The sequence below is a fragment of the Cladosporium halotolerans genome (assembly GCF_011745625.1).
Source record: "Cladosporium halotolerans strain TM138-S3 chromosome Unknown Sca12, whole genome shotgun sequence".
NCBI lineage: Eukaryota > Fungi > Ascomycota > Dothideomycetes > Cladosporiales > Cladosporiaceae > Cladosporium > Cladosporium halotolerans.
Window position 1 is genome coordinate 495,917 of NW_027191463.1, and position 12,639 is coordinate 508,555.

General features: G+C 58.1%; 5 protein-coding genes across 5 annotated transcripts; 1 reads left to right on the forward strand and 4 right to left on the reverse strand.

The window, feature by feature from the left end:
• Positions 1–18: 18 nt before the first annotated feature.
• On the reverse strand, positions 19–2,216 carry SAH1 (Adenosylhomocysteinase). Its single transcript, XM_069372775.1, has 2 exons — positions 1,956–2,216; positions 19–1,885 (listed from the first exon to the last, which is right to left on the reverse strand). Exons 1-2 carry the CDS (start codon positions 2,128–2,130, stop codon positions 624–626), a joined length of 1,437 nt encoding a protein of 478 aa, XP_069230146.1. The 5' UTR covers positions 2,131–2,216; the 3' UTR covers positions 19–623.
• Positions 2,217–2,493: 277 nt separating this feature from the next.
• WHR41_04170 (uncharacterized protein) lies at positions 2,494–3,864 on the reverse strand. The gene is made up of 3 exons (XM_069372776.1): positions 3,459–3,864; positions 3,282–3,364; positions 2,494–3,202 (listed from the first exon to the last, which is right to left on the reverse strand). The coding sequence occupies exons 1-3, from the start codon at positions 3,564–3,566 to the stop codon at positions 3,148–3,150; spliced, it is 246 nt and encodes an 81-aa protein (XP_069230029.1). The 5' UTR covers positions 3,567–3,864; the 3' UTR covers positions 2,494–3,147.
• A 121-nt stretch (positions 3,865–3,985) lies between these two features.
• On the reverse strand, positions 3,986–5,647 carry WHR41_04171 (uncharacterized protein; the record flags this gene model as incomplete). Its single annotated transcript, XM_069372777.1, has 3 exons — positions 5,490–5,647; positions 5,335–5,433; positions 3,986–5,276 (listed from the first exon to the last, which is right to left on the reverse strand). Exons 1-3 carry the CDS (start codon positions 5,630–5,632, stop codon positions 3,986–3,988), a joined length of 1,533 nt encoding a protein of 510 aa, XP_069230030.1. The 5' UTR covers positions 5,633–5,647.
• A 2,628-nt stretch (positions 5,648–8,275) lies between these two features.
• WHR41_04172 (uncharacterized protein) lies at positions 8,276–10,186 on the forward strand (the record flags this gene model as incomplete). Its single annotated transcript, XM_069372778.1, has 1 exon — positions 8,276–10,186. One exon carries the CDS (start codon positions 8,276–8,278, stop codon positions 10,184–10,186), a length of 1,911 nt encoding a protein of 636 aa, XP_069230027.1.
• A 715-nt stretch (positions 10,187–10,901) lies between these two features.
• On the reverse strand, positions 10,902–12,476 carry WHR41_04173 (uncharacterized protein; the record flags this gene model as incomplete). The annotated part of the gene is made up of 2 exons (XM_069372779.1): positions 10,902–11,908; positions 12,140–12,476. 2 exons carry the CDS (start codon positions 12,474–12,476, stop codon positions 10,902–10,904), a joined length of 1,344 nt encoding a protein of 447 aa, XP_069230028.1.
• Positions 12,477–12,639: the final 163 nt, after the last annotated feature.

Genomic DNA, 12,639 nt, shown 5'->3' on the forward strand with positions numbered 1-12,639 from the left:
CGATGTTTGGACAAAGGCTGCCATAATGATGTGCCAACTTGCATGATATGTCACTCACTGGTCTGCGTTGACTCGCTCTTTTATCAACATTGAGGAGGGGATTTTCGAAATGATATCGAAACAGCAATGTTCGCTGACGCATATGCGCCACATTCAGTTCGATACAATCGAATCTATCTTAAATTCCGGCCCCTCCCATCCGTCCATGGGTTGAAGCCAGGACCAGGATCGAGGAGGACAGCCGTGGTATCTCCCTCTCCTCCTTCCATCTTTCCTCCCGTCTAATCCAAAAAGAAATAACAAAACACGGAAAAGGAAACAAGTGTACCTTGTTGTTGAAACTCCGCCGACGCCATGCGATGCTTTTTTCCGCCGCCGCGCGCGTGTGCACGCTCTTCCCGCCAGGAGCGCGCGCGCGGGGCTCAATGCCGTTGAAGACAGGATAATATTCCCCACATGGTATCGTTGCAAAAGGAGTCGTTTGCGAAATACAGAGATCATGTTGAATCGTTTTCCGCCCGTCCCACGTGGAAACGGGGGAATGTCATGCGTAGCTTAGAAAAACAGGAATGCAGCGCGAAACAAAGGCGACGCCCGACAGGATGTTGTCGTGGGCGACGCGCTTAGTAGCGGTACATGTCGGCCTTGAAGGGACCCTCGACGGGAAGAGACAGGTACTCGGCCTGGGCCGGGGTCATCTTGGTGAGCTTGGCGTTGACGTGGTCGAGGTGGAGGAGGGCGACCTGCTCGTCGAGGATCTTGGGCAGAACGTAGACGCCGACGTCCATGCGCTTGACGTCGCTCTTGGGCTGGGACTCGTCGACCTTCTTGACGAGGCCGGTGGCGGCGTCCTCCTCGCCCTCGACGGCGCGGGCGAACTCGATGTACTTCTTGGCGAACTCCTTGTCGCCGGCCTTGTACAGCATGATCTGGGCAAGGACCTGGTTGGTGAAGGAGCAGGACATGACGAAGGAGCTGTGGCCGGTGGCACAGCCGAGGTTGACAAGACGGCCCTCGGCGAGGAGGATGATGTGACGGCCAGACTTCATGGTGAAGCGGTCGACCTGGGGCTTAATGGAGACCTTGTCGACGGCGTTGGACTTGAGCCAGGCAACGTCGATCTCGATGTCGAAGTGACCAATGTTGCAGACAATGGCGTCCTCGCGCATAGCCTCGAAGTGCTTGCCGACGAGGATGTCACGGCAGCCAGTGGTGGTGACGAAGATCTGGCCCTGGGAGGCGGCGTCGTCCATGGTGATGACCTGGTAGCCGGCCATGGCGGCCTGGAGGGCGTTGATGGGGTCGATCTCAGTAACGATGACACGGGCACCCATGGACTTGAGGGCGTCGGCGCAGCCCTTGCCGACATCACCGAAACCGGCGACAACGGCGATCTTGCCAGCAATCATGACATCGGTGGCACGCTTGATGCCGTCGACGAGGGACTCACGGCAGCCGTAAAGGTTGTCGAACTTGCTCTTGGTGACGGAGTCGTTGACGTTGATGGCCGGGACGAGGAGGCCGTGCTCCTTGCCGACGTTCTTGAGCATGCGGTAGAGGTGGTGCACACCGGTGGTGGTCTCCTCAGAGAGACCGTAGCAGCCCTTGAGCATCTCGGGGTACTTCTTGTGGACGAGACCAGTGAGGTCACCACCGTCGTCGAGGATCAGGTTGAGGGACTTGCCGGAGGGGAAGGACTTGAGCTGCTGCTCGAGGCACCAGTTGTACTCCTCCTCGGTCTCACCCTTCCAGGCGAAGACGGGGATGCCTGCGGCGGCGATGGCGGCGGCGGCGTGGTCCTGGGTGGAGAAGATGTTGCAGGAGGTCCAGGTGATCTCGGCACCGAGCGCCTTGAGGGTCTCGATGAGGACGGCGGTCTGGATGGCTGTGCGGGGAGAAACGTCAGCAAACGTGCGTTTCCAGGTGGAACTGCTCATCGAGCACGACAAACTCACTCATGTGAAGGCAGCCAGCAATGCGAGCGCCGGCAAGAGGCTGCTCAGCACCGAACTTCTCGCGGGTGGCCATGAGACCGGGCATCTCCTGCTCGGCGAGCTCAATCTCGCGGCGGCCGAAGGCCGCGAGGTTGATGTCGGCGACCTTGTACTGCTTGGCGGGCTCAGATGCCATTTTGAATGTGTATTGGGGGGTGTTGAGGGTGGAGGGGTATAGAGTGGTGGATGGAGGGAGTGTGGAAAGGTGGTCAGGACGTGGGAGGACAATGTCAAATAGAGCGGCGGGCGGGGCAGGGTCCTAGGGATTTTTTCGCGGCGCAGGCACTGGCTTGAGCCGATGCGCCTGCTGTGGGCTGGCGGGATGAGTTGATTGGCTGAGCGCGCGTTCTCACGGTCTGCGCTCCAGACGAGGCTCAGCACAGCAACTGCCGGCGAATCGTCCCACTTTCGTGCCCCGCCATCTACTTCCACTCTCAACCCTTCTTGAAGATGTTTCCACTGGGCCGATAACCCCCTGGGTCGTCATGTCGGCGCAGTAATGGATTGCAGCACTCGAAAGAGGTATTACAGATCCATTGCTGTCTAATTGATGCTCAATCAGCCCGTTGCGGCGCTGTAAAGAAAAATCATCTCAGCGTCTCAACCCCGCCTTTCGTCACCGTGCATCCCACATCCCGCCGATGGTCGAACATACCACGTCAACTTATCACGGCCGAAAGACACACTCACGACATGATATGCTGCAGGCTATAGCCTCTGAAACCATCCCTGACCACTCTGCCATCATGTAACAGACTCAATGACTATGCACTTCTTTCAGAGGTCGAGAATGCTCAAATCTATCAAGCCGTCATCACATGTAGCTGCACGTGGGGCTCGGACGAAAGCGGGTCCAGCCCTTCGACCAGAAGATCAAGGTGGCCGGACCCAGCCCCACTGGCTGTTGGTACTCTGATGGTCTTCCTGGCTGGGTAGTAGTATCAATCCTCTACGACCTTGGTTCTAAGGCGTTGTCGCAAGGGAATTCTGGCAACGGAAAATGGTGGAAGTAGACCGCGAAGATAAACGGCGGTCACCGAGAAACTGCAAAGGCGTAGACTCGTTACGTCGTACCGATTATGACTGCTATGTCGTGCCTGTTCCTTTCATGCCAGCTATCATTTTGGTATCGCATGCACTGAACATGACAAGCTTAACCATGCGTGACCTTCGTGACAGTGCCATCCTCGCTCGTGTGAATGTTGAGCCTGTTCGCACACTGTCAGCCCACATCCCACATCCTCATACCAAACCAAGTCCACCGTCCGAGAAAGGAAGTGAACATACCTATCAGGCTTGTGGTCCATAGTCGACATATCGCCCTCCTTGATCACGCGGTGCTCCTTGGGGAGGTCGGTTTTGGCGAAGGTCTGGGTGAGAGCGAGTGTTAGCCAGGATTACAAGCGAGGACAGCACCTGGAGTAGGTAGGCCTTGAGGAAAATGAGGAAAGGAGAAGAACATACAGTCTCGTTCGACGAGTCGCCGAGCTTCTTGCCCATCAGCTGGTTCATCCAGCCGGAGGTCTTGTCGTCGCCGCTGTTGGACGTGAGGCCGGGGACGACAAGGGGCATTTTTGCTGATTCGTTGGTTTTTTGGAGGGTTGAGAGTTGTTTGCAATGATGAGCTGCGTTTCGAGTTTTTTCGTGTAATTGTTTAGTCGAAAGAAAGGAAGTAAGATTGGAATGTTTATCTTGTAGTTGCTGCAGGGTGGCACGAGGGGCGGATGGAGGGCAGTTGCGTCATAGGGTCGCCCGCTGGGCTGGGAAAGCTGATGCCTGGTTGCTGCGGCTGGAGGAGGGCCAGACCTTAGCTTATGACGGGCCGTTTGATAGGAGGATCGGGTTAAGGTGTGATAATGAGAACGCACTTGGATGGAGGTTGAGATTAAAAAAGTGAATACAGGTAAGGAAAGTGACAAGGTAACCTAAGGCCTCCCCTGCTCCTCCTTAACAGCCGAAGGTAACCTCACGTGCCCTTCCTTCTTGGATTGTCACGACGCAATGCCCACTCCGCCCTCATACCTCGCCCTTCCATCGCCACCAGACTCGCGACTGAGAGCGCGCATGGGATAGCTACCTCCCTTCTCCGCCGGGATCATCGTCGCCTGGCTGTGGCTCCGCTGGCTCTGCACCTCCACAACATCATCGTCGTACTCCTCCCCGACCGTCTGCGGCTTGACCTCACGAATAACCTCCACATAGTCGTAAGCGAACTCGCCCAGCTCCACATCATCAATCCCCAGCTCCTGCTCCTGCGCGCTGGCACGCAGCCTCATGGCCGGCCAGAAGCCACCGATGATGTTCAGCACGTACAGGATCAGCATGCTCAGCACGAAGCTCCAGCCCATGCCAGCCGCCGAGTCAGCCAGCTGGTAGCCCAACTGCTTCCAGTTCTGGTTGAGCCAGCCGCCCTCGATCTCCGTGACGCCGTCGAGGTGCGCGATGTAGTCTGCCGCGAAGAACGCCGTCAGCACGTTGCCGATCAGCCCACCGATGCCGTGCACGGCGAAGATGTCCAGCGCGTCGTCGGCGGAGATCCAATACTTCAGCTGCGTCGCGAAGTTGCAGCCGATGCCCGCTATGATGCCGAAGGGCACGGCCGACCACGCCGGCACGTAGCCGGAGGCGGGCGTGATGGCGACCAGGCCCGCGACGACGCCGGAGCAGAAGCCGACGGTCGAGAACTTGCCTTCGAGACGGTAGTCGACGAGGCACCAGGTGATGCCGCCGACGCCGGCGGCGATGTTGGTCACGACGGCGGCCATGATGGCGCGGAGGTTGGCGCTGAGGGCGGAGCCGGCGTTGAAGCCGAACCAGCCTACCCAGAGGAAGACGGTGCCGATGACGATGTGCGTGACGTTGTGAGGTCTGAAGTTGAGGGCTTGCGTGCCGTGGCCAGCACGTTTGCCGAGCGCGTAGGAATACGCGAGCGCAGCGGTTCCGGAAGCAATGTGGACGGGGGTGCCGCCAGCGAAGTCGAGGCCGCCCATGTTGAAGGCCCAGCCGCTGCTGTTCCATGTCCAGCATGCGATTGGATCGTAGACGACTGTCGTCCAGATGAACATGAACACCACGCAAGGCAGCATGCGGCCGCGTTCAGCGACGGCGCCAACGGCGAGGGCCACGGTGATGCAGGCGAACATGCCCTGGTATATCGCGAAAAGCAAATCGGGAATCTTGGAGCTTCCCACGCTAGGTGCTGCTAGGACGTTCCTGAAGCCGATGTTTTCGAGATTGCCGATGAAGAACCCAGCGCTGTGCGAGAAGGCGAGACTGTAGCCCCTGTACGCTCTTATGTTAGCATGCTGAGAATGCTACTGTTACAATCCTGTCGGCTTACCAGAAGAACCATTGGAAGCTGACGACGCCGACAGACATGATGGAAAGCCAAATGAGTGAAAGTGCCGACTTGCGGCGAGCAAGGCCCGAGTAGAAGAACCTGGTGGAAAAACACTGTCAGCAATGGAATTGTTTTACCGACACAGTTTCACTCACCCGACACCAGGAATCATGAGCAACACCAAAGCAGTCGACGTGAGCATCCATGCGATGTCGCCCGACTGGTAGTAGACGTTCAAGTCATCACGGAGCGAATCGCCACCAGTAGGCGCCGTGCCGTTGTATTCGACCGTCGCCATTGCCGTTCAAGAATTGGTCGCGAGACCAATGTAATTGAAAGGAGCGTGGCGGACAACGAGATCCACATCCAAGGTCCCTCTGGAGCCGGCGGTATGCGGTTGTGTCCCTGTGAAGAAGTGGCGCCGGCAGTGTCGCAGCGTGAAGAAGTCGTGGCGCGAGGAGGCTTCAATCTGGTGTAACCAAGGTGTTAAATCTGCACCTAGCCGTATCGAAGGACTCGCTCGCGGTTCGGTGGTCAAGCCTCTTTCATCAATGGGTGGACAGCCTTGCAGAGAGGGCTGGTTTTGATCGGTACCAGGGGATCAGACGGAGGAACGCCACAGGGCGACTTAGAGTTATTGAGCTTCCTCTATCGCCTCTAGTCGGATCATGAATGCGCGGGCTGCGAGATGCGAGACTGTCACAGATAAGGGTTCGCGGCCTGGAGAGATTGTGTCGCCGGAGATACGACGACGTGCGAGACGGGAGCAGGAGACATAATTGCTTTATGATCCAGCACTACTAGGATGCGGACGCCGCGCCCTCCTATGCTGTAGCTAAGTGCTGGAATCACAACCTACCTCTTCCACTCGCCTTCGTTCCTGGCAGCCATCACCTCCAGGGACCAGGGGTGCCGTATTAAGTGGCCTGCACTCAGGTACGCGAATCCAGGATCTCCCCAGAATGAGATGCTTCCCCGGAGCTGGAACGAACTATCGACAGGGCGTGAAATGTCGCATCGCGGCGTGCTTTTGCCATGAGGGTGCAGTCGTGAGTTCTGAGTGGACGCGAAGTTTACTGATAAGAGACCTACAGCCAAGTGGGCGGGCCGCTGCAGTTGGCGTTCTCGGGTGACAGGTCGCTAAGCCCAGCTGGGGGATAACATTGGCCGGAGGCGTTCGTGGCGGAAGAAGGTGCCGCGTGCCGCGGGTGCCTGGGATAGATTCCACTGATAAGGGTGCATGAGCTCGAGCATTGTTGATTTAATTTATACGAGTCAAGTCGGCGTACAATTTCTTCAGATATTTGTCGCGAAGTGAGACTTTTTCGCTCGGCACGCGCGGCATTCAAGCCTGTGAGTATTTCAGAAATCGAATCCTTGCACTGCAGCAAGTGCTGATAGGCAAGGTGTGCTGCTTCGGTCGCGTCTGTGCGACGTCTGCTCGTGATTTCGTTGTATCGTGCATCCAGGCACGGCGCCCACCGATGTCGAAGCGTTGCTGCACCCGTTGAATCGCAGCAACGTAAACTAATAGCGCAACCGTTCTTCCGTCGTCGGTGCTGAAGACGATCACAAACCCGGACGAGCCGGATCATCTCGCAAATGCCCAAAAGGAGTGGAGAACAAGGGCTTTCGTGTTCGGGCACCCTTGAAGCCGCTCACAACCGTGCGCAACGTTCGAGACCGGAGGATTTGGCGTCGGATAGCGGAAGATCAAAAGGGAGAGGAACTGAACATACAGCATTTCACCCTTCCGAGGATCTGTGAAACTGCATGCTGTGTGCTCGAGCTGCCCCTTCAATGGTGCGACGTTGTCCAAGACGGTGTGCGTGAAGTCTCAGCCTATCATGTGCTTGCCTCATTCCTGGGCTTGAAGAAAGTGTAATATTATTGCATGCCCAAACGACCTCGGTAGTCGATATTATTGTGCTCGTCTTGCAGATACGAGCCAATTGAAGTTTGTCTTGGGCTTTCGGAAGCGCAGCCATTTCCAGTGAAACTGTACCTGAGAGTGTGTTTCACTTCAGACTTCAGAGCTGCATATAACGGCGTACCGGGGCACAGGTCGCCTAGCTGTCAATATCTTCGCTCTCTATACTACGGGATACCATTCTCGTTCGGTTTGTGCTTTTCTGCCACTCAAGTTGCACGGCTCGTTTCACAACGTTTTTAAGCCGACCACCGCTTGCAGTATCCGAAGTTCGTACGCATCTTGGGCTACGAGAACTCCTTTTGCGATACAACAGCTCTGTCGATACCCATCTGCTCCAGAGATGTAAGATTTTGCACCGTGCTGCTATCACCTTCAAACTCTCAAAATTGGTTGTTCTTCCAAAGGGTCACAAATTTACTGTCATCCGAGTTTTCGGTCAATAGATGGGAATTGCATATGACACTCCCGCCCAGCGTAACTGCTCATTCCATTACGGCGCGGACGGATAGATCTATTTCAAATCTCAGGGTCGATCTTACATTTTCATCCAATCGTGATGAGAAATCGTAAATATCGGCCGCGGAGGAGGACTTACAAAGACCGTTCACCCGTTCTGCCATTCCTACAAATTCATTGCTATGTGACGTCAATGCCGTTGGGAGACAGACTTTCCAGAGACACCCGACATCCGCGCGCTCAGCGCGACAACCGCACGAACGTGAAGTCAGCATGGATTGCACAGCCACGATGAACTCTGGCTATTGTATTGAGCATGCAACACACAATGTCACTCCTCGATGGTAGGTCAAGCTGAGCACAGAATAATCGCCAGCATGAGTGTCGCCTGTTGACGCGGTCTGCACGCGCGATCGATCAATCGCGTCTCCTGGGAGCGTCCGCCACTTCATGGAACCTCACCTGGAGCCCAAACTGAACTGAAAGGAGAAAAGAAAAAAGCAAAGAAACCCTTGCCTGTCCTTCGCGTCGAATACCTGCACCGCAATCATCATGCCTCTCCCTGGCAAACACCCCGTGCTAGGCGCCGAGCACACCACCAAAGCGCCCAATTCGAAACGACCCAAACCACGCCCACCCCGCGGCATCCGCGACAAATGGTTCTTCCCCGGCCGCTCCCTACCCACCTACACAGGCCCATACAGCGTGGGGACAATGGAAATCGAAGTCCCCGCCGCCGACCCCCGCGTCATCTCGTCCCGCATCACACGCAAGAAGAAGCACGTCCTGCAGCTCGAGACCGTCCTTATGACCGTTTACTACCCCGCCAGCATGGATAGCCACGAGGCTGGCAAGAACGACAAGCTCTCGCGGCAGCTGTGGCTTGGACGGCCGCGGTACGGTATGGCGCAGGGGTACGGCGCTTTCGCGGGTCTGCCGACGGGTATTGTGCTTCCGATCTTTTTACCGGCGCTTTTTACGAAGCTCCCTGCGTATCGAAATGCGGGCATCGCAAGCCACTGGGCACCTGAGGCGAATCTGAAGAGTGGAGGCGAGCGCGTCAAGACAACTGAGGGCACGAAGCCGCCTGGGTCCGCCGAGCTACCTCGCTTCCCTCTGATGATGTTCTCGCATGGTCTTGGAGGGAGTCGAACAATGTACTCCAGTCTCGCGGGGGAGTTCGCTAGCTACGGGTTTGTGGTGTGCGCGGTAGAGCACAGAGACGGGTCGAGCCCGCGGACGTACGTCAACCACGCGAAAGAAGGGTATGGCAGTCGTGAGGAGCGCGAGAAGAACGGTGGCTTGGACCACTGGCACAAGGAGAAGAAGCGCGGCTACGACGTCATGGACTACATGTTTCCAATCGACAACCCCTACGACACTGGCCCCAACAACCCCAAAGGCGTCGACAAAGAACTCCGCGAAGCGCAAATTGAGCTCCGCCTTGCCGAGATCGACGAGGCGTACCGCCTTCTCTCTATCATCGCCGCCGGCGACGGCGAGCAGATCGCCGCGCAAAACCTCCGCTGCAAGGGCTTCGTCGGAGCCAGCTCGCACGGCCTGCGCGGCGTCGACTGGAAGGCCTGGCGCGGCCGCATCGACCTCGACCACGTGACCGCCTGCGGGCACAGTTTCGGCGCCGCCACCGTCGTCGAAATGCTGCGCAACGGCGGCCGCTTCCAGCAGTACACTCAGGGACTCATCTACGACCTCTGGGGCGGCGGCACGCGCCCCCCAGCGGAAGAGAACCCGGACCACCGCATCCAAGCCCCCATCCTAGCCATCAACAGCGAGGCCTTCACCTACTGGCCCAGCAACTTCGAGACCGTCGACTCCCTCGTCGACGAAGCGCAGACGGACCCCTCTCCCGCTCCCGCCTGGCTCATGACCGTCCGCGGCACAGTGCACATCTCGCAGTCCGATTTCCCCTTGCTGTACCCCCATCTCTGCTCTTTATTTCTCAAAGCCGTCGCTTCCCCGCGCCGCGCGCTCGACATCAACGTCAATGCGTCCCTCGAGTTTTTACGGCAGGTCATGCCGGCGGACATGACGGGCGGGTTCCGCGCGTTCGACAGCGAGAACATCCTCGAGAGCGAGGCGGCGCCGCTGGACCGGATCCCGTCGTCGCAGATGCTTAGGCCGAAGAACAAGTGGGTTGCGGCGCGGCTGAAGATCAGGCATGAGTGGGCGTTTCGTATTAGCCCGAAGTTGTTTCGGGAGCTGAAGAGGAAGAAGGCGGAGAGGCAGGGGAGGAGTTTTGATGGGAGCGGGAATGAGGTTTGGTTGCATGCGAAGCCGGAGGAGGGGTTGTTGGCGGAGTGGAGGAGGAAGATGATGGAGGTGGCGGGGCCGGTGGAGGAGAGTGTTGGTGAGGATGAGGTGGGTGGGGATGGGGAGAAGGAGGAGCAGGCTGGAGAGGACGAGGCGGGGAGCACAGAACCGCAGTCTTCGTCTTCTGGTTGAGGGGTTTTCTGAAGTGGAGTGATTTAAGGAAACAAGAGTCTTCCCAAATAGAAGGGCATCGCGAAAACGATCATCGGCACACAAGCCAAAGCGCACAACAGACTCGATTTGATCCTGGTCCTGAGAAGGCCCTCTCGGCGGCACCGCCACCGATCCCGGCATCAGAAGAACAGGTAGCACCACAACAGAAACCTGAGATACATCGGCCAGAGCAATCTGCAGGAAAAAGGATCAAGCAAAACCGGCTATCCAGTCGGCTCTCTCCATCGCACCACACGAAGTCATCGACAAAAGAGCAAAGGAGTCGCTCGCGATGGCCAACAAGATCATGGAGAGTAGTCTCATGTGCAAAACATCAAGCTCCATGCAGGAGCTGCAAACAAACAAGATGGCTGTGGTATAATCATAAATACTTTGGCTCCGAACAACGGGAGCGGATACATGGACATAGACATAGACACAAGGCCCACATACAGCCGGCGGCGCCGCCTTGATGCTTGTATGAAAATCTCATCATATCATCATCACCATTACCTAGAAACCCACCCCGCTCCCGCTCGTTTCGTTTCGCTTCGCTTTTATCGCTCGACTAGCCTCTCATCACGCCCCAGGCTCATACACATCAGGTATCATTCGGACGTCAAAATCAAAGAAAAGAAGAAAACAAAAGAAAAAGAAAAGAAAAGGCCAACGCCATCGCTAACTAACCCAACACTCAAACCACCACCCCCTCCACGCCACCCCCCACATCCCCAACCCCCCTCTTCCTCTTCCCCCTCCCGACCCTCCTAGCCCCCTGCTCGCGGTTGAAATACTCCTCCCAGGCCCTCACGTCCCGCACGACCTCCAGCCCGTGGCCCGCGGCCAGGCAGTGCTGGCGCAGCTTCTCGCGCCGCGTGTCGACGTACCCGCAGCCCGCGCCCTCCGGGCACGGCACGCCGGTCGCGGGGTCGTGCACGCTCTTCGCGTGTTTCGTGCGGTTCGAGCTGTCGCTAAACCCTTCGCCGCAGATGGCGCAGGCGAATTTCTTGTCGGCCGCGCCGTGCACGCCGCTGCGCATGTGCGATTTGAGCAAGTCGCGGTACGCGAAGGCTTTGCCGCAGACGGCGCAGGCGAAGGGCTTCTCGCCCGTGTGCTTCTTGCGGTGCACGTCGCGCTGCTGCTGCGTGACGAAGGAGAGGTTGCAGCCCGGGTGCGGGCAGGCGTGCGGCTTCCACTCCGTGTGCGAGTGCAGGTGGCGGGAGAGTTTGGGCTTGGTGTTGAAGGTGCCGCTGTCGCACTGGGACCAGAGGCAGGGGTGCGAGGAGCCGGTGCCGAGGAAGTGGGTGCTTTGCACGTGGGCGTGGAGGGCTTGGGCGGTGGGGAAGGTGGCGCCGCAGGGGTTGTGGGGGTTGGTTTGCCAGTGGCAGAGGTAGGTGCCGTCGGGTTGCTGGGCGGGGGCGCCTTGGAGGCGGCGGTGGCCGCCGCGGGGGGTTGGTTCGTGGAGGGAGGAGACGGTGCTGGCGCGGGTGCTGCGGGTTGTTGGGGTTGGAGGGGTGCTTGACTGGTGGGGGATGTGGGGTTGGAGGGCGGCGCTGAGGAGGGGTTCGAGAGAGCTGGTTTCTGAGGGGCAGTCTGGTTTGTGAGGGATGTGCGTGTGGTTGTGGCCTTGCCATGGCATGTAGCCGGATGGGAAAGAGTCCAGATGCACGCCGTGGTGATGTGAGGGGTGAGGGCAGACGTCTGACATGCAACATGTGGTGCATCCATCGGGTGGGTGGTGTTGATGCTGATGTTTGTGATGATGCTGGTGCAAGTGCTGTAAAGGCGGCGGTGGTGGCGGCTGCTCTACACACGGAAGGTCGCAGCAAGCGCTGACGTCCTCACAATGCGGGTCGTCGCAGCATTCCGCCTCTGCGGGTTCGCTACAACTCGGGTCCTCACATGGACTGTGTGCTTGTGACGGCAGCGAACACGGGTCGTGCGGCAAGGTGCAGTCGACATAGGAAGGTTCGAAAGCATCCGGCGAACAGCAAGAGATGGGCTGCTTGTGCATAGCCGGAAACATGTCCGGGTCGCAGTGAGGGTCGCAGAAAGACATGTCCGGACAGGGCAGGTCGCAGCAGAAGAGGTCCTCGTAGTTGAAGTGCGTGTGCGTGTGGTCGACGGCGCACGTGGCGGCGTGGGCAGCCTCCTCTGGCGTCTGAGATGTCGGTATTGAAGGGTCCGAGGGGTGGAAGTTCTGGCGGCGGACAGGTTGGAGGGGGGCCATTATGGGCTGGCCGTAGCCAGGGAAGCCATTGGATTGCATGGTCCTTGCGGAGGTCAGGGTCGTCGGGTGTCCGGCCGCTTGTGGCACAAGGCGGTGGTATGAAGATCACCCTGCCGAAAAATGTCGCGAAAAGCGTGGCCGAAGGTGGTTCCGTCGGTGCTGCTGAAATGCTTGCTGGGCTATGTGACGCGGCCGGTATCTT